The sequence below is a fragment of the Lates calcarifer genome, unplaced genomic scaffold, assembly GCF_001640805.2.
Source record: "Lates calcarifer isolate ASB-BC8 unplaced genomic scaffold, TLL_Latcal_v3 _unitig_1979_quiver_622, whole genome shotgun sequence".
NCBI classification, from domain to species: domain Eukaryota; kingdom Metazoa; phylum Chordata; class Actinopteri; family Centropomidae; genus Lates; species Lates calcarifer.
This window is the reverse complement of record NW_026115892.1, coordinates 157,357-179,497: the sequence shown is the minus strand read 5'-3', so window position 1 is coordinate 179,497 and position 22,141 is coordinate 157,357. Positions and strand designations below refer to the sequence as shown.

Sequence of the window (22,141 nt, the reverse complement as noted above, 5' to 3'; positions counted from 1 at the left end):
TGTAGTCTCATTTAGACACTCGTTAGCAACCGCCTTTTTTAAGACACGGAAAAGCTTCAAACATCAGGAGTGGGGGATTTACTGACCCATTTTATGTCGGAGAATAAAACCTGAAAATGTCTTGAGCTTGTGTTAAAACCACAGACCTTATTTCAGACATTTAACCAGAAACACACTGACTCTGGGACAAGGAAACAGGAAGTGCTAACATGCTAACATGCTAACTGACTTCCTGGTTTTAGGATCAGTCCTCGAGGACTCAGCAGACTAAACACTGGCTCAGGTTCAATAGAACATGTGACAGTGAATCTAAATGTACTTTGTTAATGTACCGACCTTCTTCAGCAGGAAGTTCTCATGGTGTCGTCAGTTCAATCTTCACTGCGGCTTCAGGAGCTGGTGGATCACCTCTGACCGGAAGTCAGGACCTGGACCAGCAGGAGCTGCCGTCATCCTCCAGGAGGAGGTTTATCTGCAGTGTAATCCTTTAATCACTGTTATTATCAGACATGTTTTTTAAATGAGAACATGCAGAAAAATGAGACAAACGTCAGTAATAGTATCTGTCTGTAAAGTTTAGTTGGGAGATTTTAAACGAGCAGGAATTAAAATAAAAAAACAAAACAACAGGTGAGTCCAGCTTCCTGTTTGGCTTGGACCTCAGCTGTTTACAGAGGAAACTTTCTGTTTGTTTCACACCTTCAGTGGTAACCAGTGAGTTCAGAGGCAAAGGAGAGAAGTTAGGAAGTGCTGAGAGATGGATCCAAACCTAACAACAATTTACCTTTCTATCTGTAATACACCTCCTAAACACCAGGTGGCGGTGGAGTGAAACAGAATAAACACTCTTGAGGTGAGAGCAGCAGTCTGTGTTTTATTACCAAAACAAAATGGCAGTTAGTTTAAAAACAGCAGCTCAGTCAGTGTTTGACTCAAACACACACACACACACACACACACACACACACACCTGGACATTAAAATATAAACTGAAACTGATCCAGCTGCAGCGACAAACAGCAACAGCAGCACATCACAGCTGTTTGTTACAGACACAGAAATATAAAGAAATTCTGTAAAAATGTAGAAACTTTACTCTGAAGTGCAGAGGATCTCTGTCACAGGGCTTTTATTTTGAAGGATGATTTCCTCCTGCTGGGTGAGGAGAATATTAAACAGAGAAACATGTTAAACAGCAGCGAGGAGAGATCATCATCCACTGAGGTGCAGGTTCACCTGGTCTTTAAAGGGAAAGGCAGATGCTCTCTGATTGGTTTATTGCATTTCATGCACCTGAAGCTGTTTCTGCTGTTAAACAAGTCAAAGTGGATTTGGACCCTGAAGGATCCATGGGCTCAGTTACAGCTGAAGAGGCTGGAAACTTAATTCCCATCACTCCCATTCATATTCCCATTGATCCAATAACATTCCAGTAAATTCACAAGTTTCCAAGTTGGAATTCTTCCAAAATCTGACAGCTTAACTTCCCATGGAAAGTTTCTGGAAATTTTCCACCTCTGAAATTTTCCACCTCTTTGCAGCCAGTTACAACTGAGCCTTAGAGAGAAAATCTGGGCCCTGAGTTTAGCCTGGGAGGAGGAATACTGACTTTACAGACAAAACAGATTCATTTTCTTTTTTGTTTCTAAGCAGGAGAAAGAGTTCGCAGGAAGGTTTCAGCCCTGAGTTCTGTCTGTAGGTATAACCTAACCAATCAGAGGCATCTACATCACCTGACAGGTGAAACCTGTTAATGACTCACTGCTGCTTCTAGAAGGGAGTTACAAACTGTAGATTATTATTTTTCACTGGGACCATGAACGCAGCACTGACTCTAATAAACATGGTTCACTGGATCAAAAAAACTTCCTTTGTTTCCCTTTGAAACAGGAAAAATGTTTCATCAGAAGGCACTCTGTCACTTCACCTGCCACGAGTCAGACATGTTCACGAGTCAGACCTGTTCACAAGTCAGACCTGTTCACAAGTCAGACCGCAGCAGAAACCCACAGAGAAGCAGCACAAATCCACAAAAACTGAAAACTGAACATCGAATGTTAAAATCTCTTCAAACATCAACACACACACTCACACACACAGGTAGGGTGTTCACAGTTTCCTCTTGAGAAAATAAAAGCCTGGCAGTAAACAGATGGACAGACGGACAGCGCCTCCTGTCTGTCACCTGAGGTCCAGCAGACTGATCTTTGACTCTCTCACCACCACATGTTTACACACCTGAGAGGGCAAGAGACAGAGAGGGAGAGAGAGGGAGAGAGAGAGAGAGAGAGAGAGAGAGAGAGAGAATCTTTAAAGGAACAGTACAAAGTTTCAGTAAATAAACTTGTTCTGGTCCAGAAATCAGATGGTTTCATCTCTTTGTGTCCTTGTGTAGAGATGTTTAGCCTAGCTTAGCGCAAAGACTGGAAACAGAGACAAATGACTGTGACCTATTCAGGAACTAAAATGGGTGTGGGACATTTAGGAACTAAAACAAAAACTACAACACTCGAACATGCTGTGAACTGGTCTCAGAGTAACAGGAAGGTCCTCACAGTGAAGAGAGGAGGCTCCTTGGAGTGAGGATGGAAACCTTTCAGTCTGCAGCCAGAAACCTCCGACATCCCGGGACCAGTCAGCCTGAACACACCAGTACTGAGAGAGGGGAGACATATTGGTGAACGGCCTGATGGGAAATGTAGTCCATATTGTGAGCATATGTGTGTGCTGGGCGTACTCGTTGTGTTTGGGAGCGCAGACGATGGCGATGGCCTCCGGCAGCATCAGCTGATACGAACAGTGAGTGTGGAGGTCGACGCTGGAGAGGAACGCCGTCTGAGTGGGATGAGTCTGAAAAAACAACATAACAACTCATTAAACCTGAAAATCTACTGACGCTGTGAGGACACGTGACATGAGGACAGGTGGTTTTCAGTGCACAGCGATGATGTGAAAAACAAGAAAATAAAAGTCAATAAAAACACAAACTGTAAACGAATCAGAGCGTCATCAGTGGATAAACTAACATCACACGACAGAGAAGCAGAGTGAGACCTCTGTCCTTCTGTTCCTATCTCCTGTCCCTCCCTCTCTCCACTCATCTGTTGCTCAACCACAGGCACTGTTGCCATGGTGATATTTGATCATGCAAATGAAGGGGAAGAAAAAGTACAACGGAGGTCAGTTTACTGTGATCAGTGGGTGTGTGGTGTGTTTCAGTCCCGTTTATATCACACTGCGGGGACCCCACACATGTCCCTGATCCATATAACCTTGTTAGGACCCAAACCTGATGCCACACCCAACACTCATCTCTCCATCCTCAGTCGAATTCAGTGAGCTTTAATCTTCAGCCTGGACAGAAGAGCTTCACTGTGTAGATTCCTGTGGTCTCTTTGTTAACTGTAACACCTACAGCTGTTTACCCTGTCTTTAGCATGTCTTTAGCCTGTCTTTAGCATGTCTTTAGCCTGTCTTTAGCCTGTCTTTAGCATGTGTTTAGCATGTGTTTAGCATGTGTTTACCCTGTCTTTACCCTGTCTTTAGCCAGACTTTACCCTGTCTTTACCCTGTCTTTAGCCAGTCTTTACCCTGTCTTTACCCTGTCTTTAGCCATGTCTTTACCCTGTCTTTAGCATGTCTTTAGCCTGTCTTTAGCCTGTCTTTAGCATGTGTTTACCCTGTCTTTAGCCTGTCTTTAGCCTGTGTTTAGCCTGTCTTTAGCATGTGTTTACCTGTCTTTAGCCTGTCTTTAGCCTGTCTTTAGCCTGTGTTTAGCCTGTGTTTAGCATGTGTTTACCCTGTCTTTACCCTGTCTTTAGTCTGTCTTTAGCCAGTCTTTACCCTGTCTTTAGCATGTCTTTAGCCTGTCTTTAGCCTGTCTTTAGCATGTGTTTACCCTGTCTTTAGCCAGTCTTTAGCATGCCTTTAGCCTGTCTTTAGCCTGTGTTTAGCCTGTCTTTAGCATGTCTTTAGCATGTCTTTAGCCTGTCATTAGCATGTCTTTAGCCTCTGTTTAGCATGTTTTTAGCCTGTGTTTAGCCTGTGTTTAGCCTGTGTTTAGCTTGTGTTTAGCATGTGTGGTCTTACATGTATCCAGCCCAGCGTCAGCAGGTTCTGTTGGTCCTGGAAGCTGAACAGTTCCTCCACGTTCTCCATGTCGCAGAAATCTGGACCAGCTGACTGTTTTGGGATCACGACGTGAGTCAGCACAAACTCATTGTGCGTCTAAGGGAAGGTGGAGGGAGCAATAAAACGTTAGACTTAAACACTCCAACACCAATATGGAAACAGTCAGTAAACAGTAACCAGCCTCACCAGTCGTCCACAGAGGACTCCACAGGTTTCTATTCCTCTGGCTGTGTTGGAGTCGGCGAGCAGGAGGAAACGATACGTCAGATCTCTGGGAATCACCACCCGCCTCAGACCCTCCACCCTCTGAGCTGCACACACAAACAAAACGAAACACACACGTGTAAAACACATCTACACACAGTATATGTACACAAAGTGTGTATGTGTGTGTACTCACTGTGTACTCCAGCCAGCGTAGCGGCCGGTTGGCTGACGGGAGCTGGCAGTCTGTTTCTGTTAGGATCCGCCCCCTGGGATCGAAGGCTGTCTCTGATTGGCTGCTGAGACAGACAGGAGCCATCTGTCACCTCAGGCACTTTGGTCTCCACCTGCAGGAGAAACATGTTACTGCAAATATACTCCTAATACTACTGATACCACAGAGTACTGATACTGCACAGTGCTTGGTGATACCTTTTGCTCCGCCTCCTCTCCTCTCCTATTGGCCAGTTCCTGACGCCTCAGCTGGTCCTCGAAGTAACGGAACTGCTCTGATTCAATCTGCATCCGTCGCAGGGTGGCGAACACGCTGCCTCTCTCCCTCCAACAGCAGGAACCGCCTCCTGTCCTCATCCAATAGGGAGAGGTGCTGCAGCTGCTGGCCACACCCATCCACCACCACTGCCTGGCTCTGAGGAAACACACCTGTATTTACACACCTGTACTGACACATCACATGACTCACAAACATGAAACTGCTTCGATCATCTGAACAAACGATCAACAACTGAGTCAGAAAATATCTAAAAAGTCAAAGCTACAAGATGCTTGTGGACATAGAAAGTGGAGAACTACAACTCCCAAGGTGCATTTGACTAACCAATATCCGATCATCAAGCTTTGTGTTCCACTAACAGCAGGTGGAAGGTAAAGAAAACACAATCTCCTGCTTTAAATCAGATCACTGGAATTCAGTAACCATGGCAACGTATAACAAGTTTTGAATTCTTCATGGAGAGAGCAGCTGAGGCTCATGGGTACTGTAGTAACTAGAGCTGTCCACCAAACCAGACTCAGAGATAAACTGAGAAAAGCAGAGTCCGGGTGTGTCTGGGTTTATGCTAGCTCTGCTGTTGTAGCATTAGCTATAGCTTAGCTTAGTCCTTCGATGATTAACAGATCCTGTTGGTGATGTATAATCACATTAAATCATACATGTTGTATCTACTCACCACATACAGACTGTTCCACTGAACCACACCCATTATACACCAACCACAGCAGTCAACAGGTGTTCAAAGAGATGATCTCATCAATATACTGATCAATATTCACTGATACAGTTCTGATTAGAGCTGATAACACTGACACTAACCGCTGCCTGAGTGAGTCTGAAATAGTCAGTCAAGCTGTCATATAATCTGATTAACAGGTAAACACATGCTGTCAATCAAACACATGACACAATCTGATTAGATGAGACAATCACGGACCTGGGCTCTGAGGTACTCGGTGTGTTCCCTGCTGTATTTCTCCTGAAGACGTTTCTTCAACTCGTCTTTACGAGGAAACGCCACTTCCTGAAGTTTCTACACAAACAAAGACACACAGAGTTAATGTTACTACTGCAACCAGTACTGCTGTTATTATCAGTACCAGTACTACTACTGCAACTCAACGTGTAGTGACGCTGTGTAGCATCTGCAGACATGCAGCTGACAAACAACCAGTCAGAGTACCTTCACAGACCAGCACCAGAGTCTTGAAGTGAATCTGAACCACAGCAGGGAGTCAGGGACGTAAACTAAGGACAGGACCTGTGTTGGAAGAATTGGGGAGGCTGAGCACCAGGTGGGGAAAACCTTCTGGACAGGGACTAGGGGTCTGGGGATGAGTGGAGGTCTGAGGTCTAGCTGTTAAGGCCTGAGGAGTAGTTCCAGGAGTATAGGGACTAGCTGCAGAGGTCTGAGGACCAGCTCCAAAGGTCTACAGGTCTGATGACTAGTTCCAAAAGTCTGAGGACGAGTAAAGGTCTGAGGTCCAGCTCTTAAGGTCTGGGGAGTAGCTCCAGGAGTCTAGGGACTAGCTCCAGAGGTCTACAGGTGTGAGGACTCACTCCAGGGGTTTGGGGTCTACAGGTGTGAGGACTTTAATAATCGGAGTTGTTACCTTCATGATGAGCTGTTTCTCTGGAACGCTGCACTGCTGATAGTCTCTGTGACTTGGCAGCTTCTCTACAAACAGACTGAACATGTTGTTTTCATTAGAGACGGAAAATATGATGTTGCTGTCAGCGTCATGATGTCATCAGGTTGGACGTCTTACGTGATGAACTTGGTGTAGAGGACGTAGGCGTTCTCCAAACTGCCCTCCTCCAGGTAAACCGCCGCCATGCGCTCCATCTCCACGCCGGAGCGGAAGTAGCGCCGCGGTGCGATATCCTCGTTGATCTCCACGCTGCATCCCATCTTCCCCAGCGCCCGCACGCGCTCCGCCGCTGTCAGTGACACGTCGGTGTAGTCTGGTTCTGCCGCCAGTTTCTTCTACACAACACAAACACGACAGAGACAACTGAACGTTACGTTTCCTATTCTCCAACTTTCTCCATTGTCTATAACACCCTGATCTCTATGTGAAAGACTCAGGTCAAATTTTCGGGGTGCTCCCTCCTGAGTGCCTCGCCACAATAAAAGTCTCTATCCTGCACATCTACAGCATGAGCAGTGTACTATGGTTAGCATCAGGGTGCAGTCTGCCACCCAGCAGAAATACAACACAAAGTCCATGCAAGAACCAAAAACAGAAAACTTCATGGATTCATGAACGGACCTTTGTTCAGCTTTGGGGATCCAGACCAACCCAGAGCTGGTTCTCTTCCTATTGGACAGGTGAGCCGCTAATGAATCTTTAAAATGTGTCACTGAAAGACAACAGACTCTCATCCTGAAAATAATATCCTATATGATTAAGGTTTAAAAATGTTCCTGATGAGTAAAGAAACTCACAATCTGAGTTTAACTACGATCTCCACCTCATCCAGTCATCAAACATCTGACAGCTGAGCTGAGCTGTGTTTTCAGGGAGGAAACTCAGATTTACCATCCCCACTGGGAGCCTGAATGCAGCGTTTGTTACCCGAGGGAGGATAACCAGTCCTCTGTTCACTGTGAGCGAGGGATTTCTATTCACGAGATGAAGCAGAGAGAAAATGAAAGGATGGACACAGGGAAGGGAATGAGGGAGGAGGGAGGGATGTAAAGAAGGGAGGGATAGAAGGATAAAAGAAAAAAGGAAAAGAGAGAAAGAGAAGGAGAAGAAGAAAACTACAGCAACATTTTCCAGCTTCTGTCTCATCGGTTTTATTTTTATTCCATTATATTTTTGATTTTATTTGACCACAGGGTTGAAATATCAACATCTTAATTATTTGTTAAAGTCACTGTTCACTGTTATCAATAAAATTGTTGATTATTATTGTCATCATCATCATCGTTCACCTCGCCTCTGATCTGTGTTTATTAAATTTTTTTTTCACTATCTGCTGACAGTCGTTCTGCTAGCAGGGAAGCTAGCCTTAGTCCTCTCCTCCGAACACAGCTGTATAGACAACCAACTGCATCGACAAGTTCGACGTGGACACAGTGAATACTGAACTGAAGCTTGACTTTCAAAAACATCTGTCAGAAAAATCGCAACGAGATATCTTCTCAGAATTGTTAAAGCCCTACTCACTATACATTTATACATTTAACTACAAATGATGATCTCGTTATACAGTCAGTACTGAGTGATTTCAGAAACAGCTTCTGTTACCGACAGAGTAATAAGAGCTGAGTGTTGAAGGTGGATCCAAGTCGTTTGGTTTTATCTTCATGTCAAACAACCTGAACCATGTCCTCTGGACACAGTTTCAAACCTTTAAAGGTACAGTCCGCAGGTTTTGTCGTCTGCTGATTGTAAACCCACAACATGACTAACACAACAACACAGCAACACTCACCAGTGTGTTTAAACTGAAGCCTTGGTCCATGATGATGCGTGTGTGTGTGTGTGTGTGTGTCACTGGTCGGCCCACAACCGGCTCGTCCATCTGCCACCTCCCATCATGCTTCACTGCAGGGGAGACAACAACAAACAAACAATTAATTACCGACAGTTTGAGTGAAATGTTCCCTTAATGCAGTTAGCACGGCGGTTAATGCTAACAGCCATTTCAGTTACTTCCCATCAGCCCCTCTTCGTCACTCGTCCTTCAGCTTGGTCCACGGTTGCCACGACAACCAGTAACCATCAAGTGAGTCACCCACTTTAACAAGAAGAAGAAGAAGAAGAAGAAGGAGAGGAGACAAAGAGGAGAAGAAGAAGACGACCTCCCACTCCTCCCCAGGATCTGATGTCTGAACAGATGAAGAGCAGAGTGAGGAGCAGATGAGTCGTGAGAGGGTGAAGGAAGAAAAAAACAACAAACAGCTCTGATTCACTCCGTCATCAGCACCGTCTGCTTCACCCGGCCTGGAGGATGTCACCATGGCAACAGGTGAATCCAGCCTGGAGACCAGAGAGTCTGAGTGTTTCAGTTAGAGACTCACATTTAATATCACAGACTCCAGACCTGATCCAGACACACGATCAGTTAATGTGCTGATTATTTATTGATTAACTGCTTATTGTTTTTGTTTCTTTGAGTCTGAGGCGACATCAGTCCCAGACAATCACTCACATAAATCAAAAATCTCACCTTGTATCACCTGTCTGTTCAACGGGCTCGTTGATGCCCCTTGTGACCGTGAAACCTGTCGAGTACCAGCAGGTCTTTTCTGCCCTCCGACCACAGGGGGGCAGTAAGGAGACCACTACAGTGGTACAGTAACACGGAAAGGCTAGGAAATGTACCTGGACAGGTGACACAAAGGTGAGTATTTTCTGGTTTTGGACGAGAAGAGGAAGTCTGAACCTCAGCCACTTTTTCCCTCCCAGGCTGAAGTTTCACATTATCATACGTGTAAATGGCCATGATTTTATTTTGTGAAAGAAAGTGTTTTTTGTTTTAATAAATCCTCCTGACGACAACCTGTTGCTCCCGTTAGCAACAAACATTGAGCAGCAAACAACCTGACATTTTAAATTTTATATTATATAAGTTTTCTTTAAATATTTTTTTTTACCTTATTTATATTTATTATAGAAACCAGAAGCAGCTAAATTTCATTCAGTTGTACTGAACTGTCCGACTGACTGTCCAGCGTTTACATGACAATAAAGACGTTCTGAATTTCAGTTTTGTTTTTGAGAATATTTTCAACTATTTGACCTAAAAGTGAACTTGTTGTTTGTAGGTCACACTGTGATTTTCATGCATTAAACATTCACCAGGATGCAGGAAATTCTGTCAGAAACTCACTTTTCTGCCACAAAGTAAAAAAGTAAAATGAACCAGCTCTGTCTGTGCTGAGGTGTTCGTCCTGCAGGAGGCGCCGCGCTGACAGTGATAACACAGAATTCAGCTGCAACGACAATGAACGCATCGTTGTCGTCGTCTGATGATTCACTCAAACATCCTGCTCGACCACATTCACTCTGCTGCTCCTCGACCTTTGACCTTCTTCATCTCCACAGAAAACATGTGGTTACACCTGAACAGGAAACTGGATCCTGTCACACATGAACCTACTCAGAGCTGTTCTCTGTGATTTAAGGGCTTTTAAAGAGTAAAATGCCTTAATTCCTACATATATTTCACAGTGACTTAATGATGATGAAATTAAGGTTCAACAACATAATTTGATTGTAAATATGAAGGGGTTTTAATAGGTTTCCTCCAGTCATTATTTTATTCATGTAATTTAAACTTAAAGCATTAATTAGCCTATCAGCAGTGATGTAGTTTGAGTGATTTAATTGGTTTTTAAGGGAGTTGTTCAAGATATTTTGACTGCATTTTCTTCACAGTTTAAGGGATTATTAAGGCATAAAAAAAATCATATATTTAATGGGTTTCTGCATCGTTTAACAGCTTTAGAAGGGGTGAAAACTTTTTCTAAACAAACAATAACCAGAATTATCACTTTATACCACTGCCTCCATCTGTTACTGTGTCTGTGTTAGTGTGGTACTTTTACTTCAGTAAAGTATCCGATTACTTCTTCTAGCACTGAAAGTCACACAGTAACACAAACACACTAACAGATGGAGGCAGTGGTATTCCAGCAGCTCCTGGTTAAATCCCTGTTTTTGTTAATGGAGTCTGGTGCTGATATATAATGACGGAGTAGAGTTATCCTTTAAGTCTGAGGTCATTTTATTTTGAAGGTACATATAATGTTATGTTATATTCACATGAAAACCACCTGAATATATTATAATCAGTTAATTTAAATGTTAATTAACTTGGGATAACGTCAGTCTGAGCAGCAGATAATTAACGTGTCTTACATTCTACTTTGTTTATTAAAGGCTGAGTTTTCTGAGCTGTCGACCCTTTAAAACCCCCCCATTCTATCACTTACACACCTGAGAAACACCTTAAAGTAGACACAGAGGAGATGTGTAAATTAAAGGACTTGAAACTGAAGCTAAAACCACAACGTCTCTTTTCTCTGTTCCTGTTTCTGCACCTGCAGCTTTCAGAAAACGTTGAACTGCTCCTTTAACTGAAATGACATTAAATCAAATTAAAAACTGTTGTTTTCTTCACATTAAATGAATAGAAACCATAAACCTGCAGACTGAGGTGACAGAGGAAATCACGGCTCTTCCACTCGGACTCTACTGGTTTCTACTGAGCCCAGCACAGACAGGTGGAGGGAGGAAGACTCACAGAGGAGGACAGAAAGCTCCGGGACGAGGGTAGGTGAATTTACCGGTGTGTTGTCGGGTTTATCTGCTCGGCATCCCGCGGTCACATGTGGAGCTGAGAGGTGGAGGCAGAGGCGGAGGATAACCCGGGTGACAGCCTCTGGACTTCACACTGAATCCAGATCCAAGTCCCGGGACTAAAGACCCGACCCGGGTTTAAACCGAACTGTGGTTGGACACAGGTGAGTGAGGCTGGTGATAAAATGGCTGAAAGCTCCGGCAGCTGCTTCAAACATCGACCGATGACAGAGATGGTGGAGCTCAGAGATCGTCTCTGCACACAGATGACTCACTCCCACCTTCCGGTTTCACAAGAGTAGGTGTTGACTCTGCACATGCGCACCGCTGCTGCCAAAGATGGGAGTAAATGCTAAGATCTCTCACTCTGACACGTTTCATAGGCAACAAACTGAAGCACTTTGACGAACATCAAAACCAGGACGATTTCAGTAACCATGACGACATAAATCACTAAAAACTGCGAAATATTTCCCATTGAAAATGAATGGAAGCTGTTGTGAAAATGATCAAACCCAGGCCTATTTGGAGCCACATTATTCCCTCATACTTTCACATAGAAACATGGTTGAAACTTTAAACAGGTCACATGACCTGAGCCTGTTTTCAGTTAAATCTTCATGTTGATAGCTGTTATAGTTTGAATGAAATCACAGTTTAAATTTTATGTTTTTATTTTACAGTGTCAGAGTTTATAATGGGTGTGTATTGCATGGAATGTTCAGGGTTAGAGTGTGTGACATCATCACTCTGTCACCTCTGAACATTTTACCATAAAAATCTGATTCAAACCTCTTTTAATTCCCACAGTTTCCAACCTACACAGACACTTTCTATATGAAGATGTAGAGAAATGTGTCCTCTCTCACCCAGTGTGACTCCCATTGTCACATGACTCACAGTTTGTGAATAAATCTCCTCCAAACACAGAGAGCGCTGACCCACAGTCCCATAGACTGCCATGTTAAACTGAGCTCTGAAGTTCTTCTTAAAAACAGAGATGAAGGCTGTTTTAAAACTGTGATGGAGCCTAAACCATAAACAGTACGTCCACATGTAAAACATCAGAGTCTTCACTGAAGCTCTGTGGAGCTCACAGTGAAGAAACTGTGCTGATAGGACTTGTAATTTTCGAGCTATGAGGGAATTTTTGAAGGCATGTTTTGGCTTATGAGCTGTTGTCTACCTGGGGTTACAGGGTTATTTGCCTGATTATTTAAGGACCAATCAGGGATCAGAACCACCTGCACAGGTAGAAACACCTGGTTTGTCTTTGCTGAAGAAACGTCTGCAGGTTGAAGGAGGAGGTTCTCTGGTCCAGAGGGGAAGGACAGTTTAGGCAGGTGAGCAGCAGGTGAGCAGGTGAGCAGGAAACTAGAAGCCACAGCAAGCACAAACACACACAGTCAACAAACAAAAACAAATAACGCACATCAGGAAAAAGCAGAGAAGGTGGAAACAGCCTGTGGACTGATTTCTATGTGAAGGACTCAGGATGTGATGTTTATGGTCCTGAGTCTCCTCCCTGTCTGCTACGCTAAGTAACATTAGCTTAGAAACGTCTTGTTCAGACGTGAGTTTTAAAACAGAAAGATGCTGGAGTTTGTAAAATACAAAATCTGTTAAATCATTTTTCAACTTAGGACAGAATTCAACCTTTCCCATAACAGTCTATAAGAGTGGTTGGTATAAGAATCACTTGGAACAGGTGCTATTGAAAGCTTCTTTAGGTCCACAGATAATCAAATGTTTGTTAACAGAGTAAATTGTCTTGGTAGGAAGTTTAGAGTCCCACCTGGACGATGAAATTGTAACTTTTTGGTCATCAGTCTAAGGTGAGATTGAGAAAGTATTTGGGATAGATAAACTTCTAAATTCACATTATTTAGTTCTGGGATTATAAACATAGACACAGGTACATTCTTAGATTTGCTTCATAAGATGCTCGCCTCATAAAACTACAAACATGGTTTGATAAAGAAACTCCTGATGTTCCAACATGGAGAATCCCCACCAGCAATCTATCTGAAAGATGAACTAGGTCTTTGTAATTTAACACGTTTTGGAAATAAAAAACATGTTGACGGGAAAAAAAGAAAAAGAAATGGAGCCTGTGAACGTCAGCAAACGAAACACAGACACGTTTAATCTGGTGAACATCAGCTGATCAGACGTCCTGTTTCAAATAAACATTTCATCAGTTCAACTCTCAGACAGATGGACTGCTCTCCACACGATGTTTTAACCCCAAGAGTCAAATGTATTTTATAGTCAAACTAACAGTGAATCTTTTCCTCGTCTGTTAACGTGATGATCTTTGTTACGTCACCGTTTTTGGCTGAAACCCAGAATGTTTGCAACAGGAAGTTGAGTGCAGTTCACTGAATGACCACCGGTGTCAGCAACAACGAAACAAGGGTTTTCTGAATGTGACACATTAAACCTTTAAGAAACAGAGATGAAGCTGAGGAAGGTTCAACCTGACGTGAAGACAGGATCAGTGGAAATAAAACCTCTGAACCTGACTGGTTGTCCAGATGTCAATGTGTCTTAGTCGTTATTATTCATATAAACCTGTGATCAACAGCTCACTGTGACTCAGTCTGATCCTGTTTGATTTTGCTTCAGGCTGATTCCAGCTGTTAAACTCTTCCTGTGTCAGCTTGTCTCTGATCAGTAGACCTCAGGTCAGGAACAGACAGGAAGTTGAATCCAATGAAAACATCAAGTCAAAGTTCAGCGACCAAACTCAAACAGTCTGAGTCTGAAACATGAGGAGAACCCAGAGGAAACATTCAAACGGAGTTTCTGTCACTTCAGGTTTGATCTGTCAAACCCAGCAAAGTCAGATGAGCAGAGACAGGAAGTAGGAGACGTTTGACTACAAAATAAAAGCAGACATTCTGAAGGAAGTGGCATCAAACCGTTCTAACATCTCTTTGATTTAGTTTAGTTTGTTTTTCTGAAGTTCATTTGTTTCATTTTTGTGTTTTGTTCTTTAGTTTTTCTTTGGGCTTTGTGTTGAGTTTCTAGTTGACATGAGTCCGGACCAATCTGGGATCAGAACCACCTGCAGAGGTAGAAACACTTGGTTTGTCCTCGCTGAAGAAACGTCTGTCTCTGTGCTCAGACCTGTGAATAAATCAAATAAAACTTTTAAAACAGCCAAAATCCCCATCCAGCTAGCATAGCCAAGCTAGCTTAGCTTAGCTCATCTGTTCTGTTCCCTCCTCGTTGATCTGCAGTGGAAACTCAGAAATTTTCGAGTTGAAATTGAAGTGAAATTTTACCACCACAAGGTTTTAAATTTTAAGTTTTTGTTGTTTTGAACTTATCATTTTGAAGAATAAGATACAAATCTGTGTCAGTGAGAAAACAAACTGATTCGAGCGCTTGCTGTTTCTTTTATTTTGAAATGTGAGACCGGAAGTGAGTTTGCTGACGATGTTGGGGTGTTGACGTATCCAGGTGTGTTCGAGCCGGTCGACATGGGTCTGGTTTACTCCGAGGTAAGAAGACCTCTGTCTCAGAAACTGCTTTAATCTTTAATCAGTTGATTTTATTTTCCTTAATCTGACGTTTTTATAGAACCCTCTTCCGGTCTGGACAGGTGAGTAGTAGTCCAGCGCGAGACCAAACCAACACAGCTTCACTGTGACGCTGCGCAGGTGTTAGAGACGTTCAGGTAGAAACACTCAGGAGCAGAGTAAAGATTTGTTTGTGTGAGAAGTGGTGGAAAGTAACTAAGTACATTTTCTCAGTACTTTTACTGCAGCTGTGCGGTACCTGTACTGTACCTGAAACACCTTCTGACGTCAGAGCTGTTTTTGGCGACAGTAAAAGTTCAGTTTGAGTTTAATTTTACTGAAGCAGGATCAGTGACGGACATATGATGTTTTATAAACCTGATCTGACATTTAGAAAATAATAAGAATATGAACGTTAACCTGAGGATGAAAATACCTGCAGCCTCAGCTGAGTTTCATCTCCTCTGATCAGCAGCCAGACTTCAGGCTTCAGCTGGAAACCATCAACATGTGGAGAGAAAACATGATCCAAACCTGGAATATCTGAAATAACTGAGGAGTCAAACTGTAGATTTCTGTCAGAGACAACAGAGAAAAGTCCTCTGACCTGTTTCCTTATGATTCAGTTCATGGAACTGGTTTTTTTCAGAGAAGTTGAAATACTTGTTTAACACTTTTACTTTGGTGAGACAGTGGCAGTATTATAAAATCTTAGACAAACAGGAAGTCAGTGTAGAGGTCTGAGGGTAAAGTTCAGAGGTCAGGGGTCACAGGTTCAAGTGTATTAGTGTTTAAAGTAATTGAAAATAATATATTCAGGTGCTTATAATGGATAAGAGGCTTATAAAACATCTCTGTATATCAATACCAGACTCCATTGACAAAAACAGGAATTTAACCAGCAACTGCTGGAATACCACTGCCTCCATCTGTTAGTGTGTCTGTGTTACTGTGTGGTACTTTTACTTGGAGGCAGTGGTATTCCAGCAGCTCTTGGTTAAATCCCTGTTTTTGTCAGTGGAGTCTGGTAGAGGCACAAATATGTGCGATAACATGAGCAAACTAGATAAAATGGTTTATTTAGATTATCTGTCTGTCGACCCCCCCCCCCCCCAGCCGGCCTGTCAGTCAGCATACGACGGAGACATCCATCAGCTCTACCACATCCTGAGCAACGACCCGAGCAGCCTGAACATCCGGGAGAAGTACAACGGGGACACGCCCCTCATCGCCGCCTGTCGCCGCGGCAACCTGAGGGTAGTCAAATACCTGCTGGACAACCGTGCCGACGTCCACCTGACCAATAAGGTGCTTTCACCTGACATTACTGTCACTGAGCTCGTTCATCTGTTTCAGATTCAGGTAAACTTTATTGACTGTGTCTCTGTCTCAGAAACACAGGACCTGTCTCCACTATGTGTCCAAGAGAGGCTTCTCTCTGCTGGATTATCTGATGATCTCCATCCTGATGCCCATCCTGCTGCTCGGATACTTCCTCATGGTACGCTCTCTTTACAGCTCGTTACTTTACCCTAAAGATTTGAAGTGGCAACAGACAAATTCGTAGTTTTAACTTCTCATCATGAAGTAAATAAGACGTAGAATAATGACGCCATCGCCATCATGGTTCAGCCTCTCTTTCTGCCACCTGCTGTGACTTTTCATGGTAAAATAAAGGTTTGATTTACAGCACAAAGGACAGGAATCTTTCCTCATTCATTCACAGATGTCAGTAACAAAACCTGCTGCTTATTAACACAAGCAGGTGTTTTACTCTTTATCAGGGCTCTGAGATCAGGATGTCTGTCGCCACTTTAAGTTCCTCTCAGGAAACTTTCAATGAACCTGTTTTTACTCGTTGCTCTTGTGTTGTAGTTACAGAAGCAGAGGCAGAACGTGGCTCTGATGGAGGCCGTGCTGAGCAGCAAAGTCAACGTCAACGCTGTCGACTACGTGAGATTTACTTCCTGTTCAGAGTTTAACTTCACTGGGGTTTTATTCTGAAAGTTTTCTGGACGATGTGTTTCCTGTGTTTGTGTAGAAAGGAAACACTGCACTTCACTACGTCTGTAAGAGGAAGAGTCACCGCCTGGTCCCTCTGCTGCTCGACAAGAACGCCAACACCAAGGTCAAGAATAACGTACGTATGAATGTGGCCATGAATGCAGCACTGTCTCTGTCTGTGACCCCAGACGAGACGCCACAGGTCTGAACCCTGTCTCTGTTTTCTGGTACAGGACGGAGAGACACCGTTGGACATCGCCACCAGACTGAGGTTCAACAAGATCGTCTACATGCTGAAGAAGACCCAGTGATGGAGGACGAGAGGACAGACTAACGGAGCTAACAGTTTCCCCCAGCTTCAGGTCTTTGTGCTAAGCTAGGCTAGCCCCCCACCCCACCCCCGCTCTGTACCGAACATGAGATTAAAACCATCATCAGTGAGCATGAACGTGTGTGTTTGTGGATAAGAAGGTAAAACATTTCAGATTAAATTGTTTCTTCTTGTTTTATCTGGTTATTAATAAAAACTGTCACATTCTCATGCTGTTCATCATTTATGTTTATTGGCCAGTTTACTAAGAAAATGGTTTAAAATTAATGATTAAAATGTCATAAAAATCACATTAAAGCCAAAATAACAAATGTAATCAATTCAAGCCACGTGATTGGACGCTGCTCTCCACTTCCCTCTGAACAAATTTTTTTACTCGAGGACTAATGCTTGAAAAACTAATCACAGTTTTCCATGTTTCTGATGCTAACATGCTAATGTTAGCATGAGCCACATTGTCTCATTTTTTACTATTATTGTGTTCTGCTCTGTAAAATCCCTGTTTCTGTCAATGGAGTCTGGTAGTGATATATAGAGATGTTTCTGGTTAAACTAACAGGATCTTCCTCTTTAATAAAAAGCTCTGTCTCTGTAGGAATCCTGTCATAATGTTGTCAAACACTGAGAAGAACAATCTGAGGCTGTCAGTGGTAAAAACAAGAACTGTAGGGGATGTATTTTGATTACATTGCAGTATTTGATTACTTTGCAGCAGCTTGATCAATACCCAGGATCAAAAGTAGAATCAGTGTTTTTTGACTGAAACCAGCTGAGCTCTAACGATGCTCCTGCAGCAGCTTAAGGATGGAGGGAAACATCTGCTCAGGAGCATCCAGACCCCAGATAAAATCCAGATGATCCCAGTGTTTAATCTCCTGATGGAAGACCAGGTTCGGCACCTGCACAGACAGACAGGTGTTACTCCTAATCAGTAATCACTGTGATTAAAGTGACTCCTCAGACCTGCATCATGGATTTAATCTGATGAGAACAGACTTCTGTTTAAACGGCCACACACAGCTCACTTTATTAGGTACACCTCGTTAGTTCCAGGTTGGACCCTTTAACTCTTCATGTCATTGATTCAACAATGGAAACCTTCCTCAGAGAGTTTGGTTCATATTGAAGATGGTTCACTGTAGTCATAAAGGGATGGACATGGTCAGCATCAGTCCTCAGGTCGGCTGTGGACTTTAAACGAGGCTCAGTTGGTGCTGAGGAGCCCAAAGTGAGACGAGGAAATCTCCCAAAGTCTCTGAAATCACCTTTCCTCCTCAGTCTGATGCTCAGTCTGAACTTCAGCAGGTCTACAGGACTAAACACACTGAGCTGCTGCCCTGTGATTGGCTGATTAGATACCTGTGTTAACGAGCAGCTGAGCAGCTGAACAGGTGAGCAGGTGTACCTAATGAAGTGGCCGGTGCTCAGAGCTGCAGTTCCTCTGGTGTCCACCAGGTGCTGCTGTGGTCACACTGGACCAGAGGACTCACCTGAGTGAGGAGGACAGCCACATCTTTGGGGTCTGCCAGCGTATCCTGTCCCCCTGAAAACAGAGCGGTGGGAACCTTCATGTCCTGGACGTGGTACTCAGGGGGAGTGGACTGAGGCGGGACACAGAGACAGGAAGCAGAGAAATGATCACATGACCAGAACACCTGATCTGATCACCTGCTGCAGCGGAAACAAAAACATCTGGACCTGAGCAAAAACCTCCCTGAGGACTGAGACTCTGGTCATAAAAGACTGAACCTGGTTCTTACAGAGATTCAGGTTCAGGTCTCAGAGGGACTCGACTGACGTGTCCTGGTTCAGTCTCACCTGGTTGTAGTGTTTCATGTTTCCTGCAGCTCCAAAGTCAAACGCCATCAGTTTCCCTCCACGAAGTGCCTGAAACAACAACAACAACAACAACAACCCACATAACCAAACAGTAAATAAAAATCAGAGACATAAAACTTTGGGCCTCAGGTCAAATGAATGATTTGAGTCTTACTGGGATTAAAAACTAAACAAAGTCAATAGTTAATATATTGATACCAATCCTGTCGTTATCACCCAGTGTCAGAGAAGACCTGGTCCTCACACATACAGTAAGATTAAATGTGTGTTTGTTACCTGGGCCCAGTGGACCATGTTCTGGACTGAGGTCCCAGCAGGATAGTGTGTGGTGTAGACCGGAGTCCGAGTCTGGAATACAGAGGATGTTATAAAAATGTTGGTGGTTTGAAGTCACGAGTATGGACGGGACTTCTATACTTTGGCTCCACCCCAGTGGGAGGAAGTGGACATGTGTCGGCCATCTTTATTGACAGTTGCTTAATACGAACCATGTTGAGGTTTTTCTCGTCCCACCCACAGAGGACGAAGAAGAGGTTTCCACACAGCTTATTGAGACACCGACACCCACACACGTGTTCAGCGAGCCACTTGATCATGTGACTCTGAGGCAGGAAGTCCCGCCTACCAAACACCGTCTACAGGGGACGACACCAAATTCATCATCAATTTGTTATCAATATATCATCAATACACAACAATATCTCCACAATCAATACACCAATTAAACAAAGAACAGAGACACAACCAAGTATCATGTATTAATAACTTGTTAGCAGGTGATCAGGTCTTACCCAGGTGACGCAGTCCGGTAGTTTGGACAGTTTGGCCACGGGGCTGGTGGCAGAGCCAGCAGTCGCTACAGGAGCCAAACCGAAGAACAGCTTGATCTTACTGGCCAGATCAGGCAGCGTGGAGAATGCTATGAATGCTGGGAAATAAGAGAGACTGTTACAGTTACAGTAAGTTACAGTAATGGTCCAAGTTACTACAGTACTTTGATACTGTGTGTTACCTATGGTGGTTCCCTGAGAGTGTCCGATGTAGTAGATCTGTTCCTGTCTCGTCACCTTCAGGATGTAGTTTATAACAGCTGGAAGATCCTTCAGAGCCATCTCATCATGACTACACACACAGGAGGACAGGTCTCAGACAGGTGCTGTGATGTCAGACAGGTGATGTCAGACAGGTGTTTTGTACCTGAACCTCCAGAAGTCCTCCTGGTCTGGTTTGAGGGTCTGGTGTTTCCTGGACCAGGTGTTTCCTCGGCTGTTTCCCATCCACACGTCGTATCCGGCGTCGGCAAGCACGTATCCCAGACTGGAGTTCGGCAGGTTGGTGATCCAGTTACTGCCGGCGGCCAGGAGGCCATGTTGGAGAAACACCGCCGGCCTCGGACCTGCAGCACACAGAGACCAGAACCTGCTGAAGACTCAGAACCAGACTGAAGAGTCTGTTTTTAAAGAGCTTTAACTTCTGTCATGTGATCTGTCCTTTCACAGTAAAGTTCAGCTGTTTAAATAAAGAAACAGGAAGTAGCTTCTTCCTTCTGGTCTCAGAGTCCAGGACCAGGTCCTGGGACTCTCTTTTATCTCAGTTTGTTTAACCTGGACCCAGACCAGGACTCTGTTCTGTCTGATCCTGACCTGAACTGAACTCTGACACAGTTTGAAAGAAGGAAGTGAAAGTTTCCGCTTCCTGTTGGATCAGGACCAGAATCCTGCACCAAGTGGTCTTCACAGACCTGCAGAGCATCTGAGTCCCTGTGGGATCCTGTTGACGGTCAGGATGTACCCGTCCTCCGTCAGGACCTCGTGTTCCTCTGCAGGGTACCCCCACCGCCGGATGATCTCGGACTGAACTCACAGAGAAAACAAAAAGACAAAGCATCAGTTAGAATCACTGAGGTTTCCTTCTTTACCAAACTCCATTTAGATTTTAGTCGATTTAAGAATCAGCACCAATAACTTTAATTTGTTTTATCATCGACTGTATATTGGTCTCTGTCAAGTGAAGGTGCAGGTGTGAGCACACCTGTTTATACAGAGGAGATATAAATAAATAGAAATGACTTAAATGATTTAGATGTGATACCAATAAACAAAGAACCAGGATGTAAAACTGACTGTTCACAGAAACAATGAGAAACAGATACAAACAAAGTGATAATAAAAAAGAAGAAGTCTTGTCTGGTCTAAAAATGCTCTTTATGTCACGTCAAAGGTCCAACTTGAGGTTTTTAAGAGGAACGATGGGGGTGGGACACAAACATGTAAAGATCCAGGAGCCTGACCTCTGACCTCTGAACGAACAGAGTAACCTGAACGTCACCTGAGCTGTGTTTACTCACAATGTTCATGTCCACTTCAGGGTCCAGCCTCAGCTGTGGTTTTTCAGGGCACTGGTGGGCATCGGGAGTTCTGGCGTGGACGACGCCACAGAGGACGAGCGCACAAACCACAACACACAGCATCATCTGTCTGAACACACACACACACACACACTTCACTGAAACAGCTGAAGATCATGTGACACAGATGAACGGTCTGACTGATGAATGAATGAGGAAGTGTTGTTTGATGAGCGTCAGCAGGATCTTTAGCTCGTGTTTCATCAGCCTGAAGAAAACTGACTTCATGTTCAAACCTGAACCTGTTCATCTTTGATTTAAATCGTTCAGTTTCTTCTTCATTAAAACATTTTACAGGTAAAACCTGAAGCTCCAACAGCTCAGTGACCTGAGTCTGATCTTGAGCGAATGAAGCTGATGTTGGTCTGTTTTTCTTCAGTTTTAAACTGTTGTTATGACCTGGTTTAAACCTGCTTACATCAGGTTTTCTGCCTGTTTTTCTCCTTTTACAAACCTCAAGTTCAGCCTGTTTACCGCCTGGTTATTACACTTATTTTCTGTTTGTTTTCAGTTAGAATCAGCCTGATTTGTACCTGTTGTTACCACCTGTTTCCAGCCTGCTTATAACCATTTGATATTATGTTTCTCTCAGGTTTTCTACCTGGTTTTGATCTGTTTTTCACTCTTTCATAATCTCATGTTACAACCTGTTACCTAATGCAGTAACAAACAGTCAACAACACATTATTAACGTCAGGAAACTCACCTGTCCATGCGTTCTGATGATTTCTGACTGAACTGCTTCACTTGACTGATTTTATTTTCCTGATTGGGCTGAATAAAGAGGCTGTGATGTCAGAGGGAAGAACCCCTCTGTGATTGGTCTGAGGTTATTCATTTTTTTGTTTTTTCTTAATTGATTTCCTC

General features: G+C 43.7%; 3 protein-coding genes across 3 annotated transcripts; 1 reads left to right on the top strand and 2 right to left on the bottom strand.

Moving 5' to 3' along the window:
• Positions 1-854: 854 nt before the first annotated feature.
• On the bottom strand, positions 855-11,461 carry LOC108891512 (AMSH-like protease). Its single transcript, XM_018688673.2, is given in 13 exon segments — positions 855-2,238; positions 2,556-2,655; positions 2,738-2,850; positions 4,090-4,227; positions 4,318-4,442; positions 4,532-4,682; positions 4,768-4,875; positions 4,877-4,984; positions 5,787-5,882; positions 6,463-6,538; positions 6,619-6,836; positions 8,294-8,406; positions 11,154-11,461. Coding segments are annotated over 12 exon segments (1,380 nt in total). The 5' UTR covers positions 8,384-8,406; positions 11,154-11,461; the 3' UTR covers positions 855-2,181.
• Positions 11,462-14,571: 3,110 nt separating this feature from the next.
• LOC108891511 (ankyrin repeat domain-containing protein 22) lies at positions 14,572-17,238 on the top strand. The gene is made up of 6 exons (XM_018688672.2): positions 14,572-14,675; positions 15,810-16,001; positions 16,087-16,194; positions 16,569-16,646; positions 16,735-16,833; positions 16,931-17,238. The coding sequence occupies exons 1-6, from the start codon at positions 14,655-14,657 to the stop codon at positions 17,006-17,008; spliced, it is 576 nt and encodes a 191-aa protein (XP_018544188.1). The 5' UTR covers positions 14,572-14,654; the 3' UTR covers positions 17,009-17,238.
• Positions 17,239-22,052, bottom strand: LOC108891508 (lysosomal acid lipase/cholesteryl ester hydrolase). The gene is made up of 11 exons (XM_018688668.2): positions 21,981-22,052; positions 21,215-21,344; positions 20,609-20,720; positions 20,065-20,263; positions 19,880-19,989; positions 19,659-19,795; positions 19,356-19,502; positions 19,144-19,215; positions 18,847-18,915; positions 18,519-18,629; positions 17,239-17,927 (listed from the first exon to the last, which is right to left on the bottom strand). The coding sequence occupies exons 1-11, from the start codon at positions 21,986-21,988 to the stop codon at positions 17,805-17,807; spliced, it is 1,218 nt and encodes a 405-aa protein (XP_018544184.1). The 5' UTR covers positions 21,989-22,052; the 3' UTR covers positions 17,239-17,804.
• Positions 22,053-22,141: the final 89 nt, after the last annotated feature.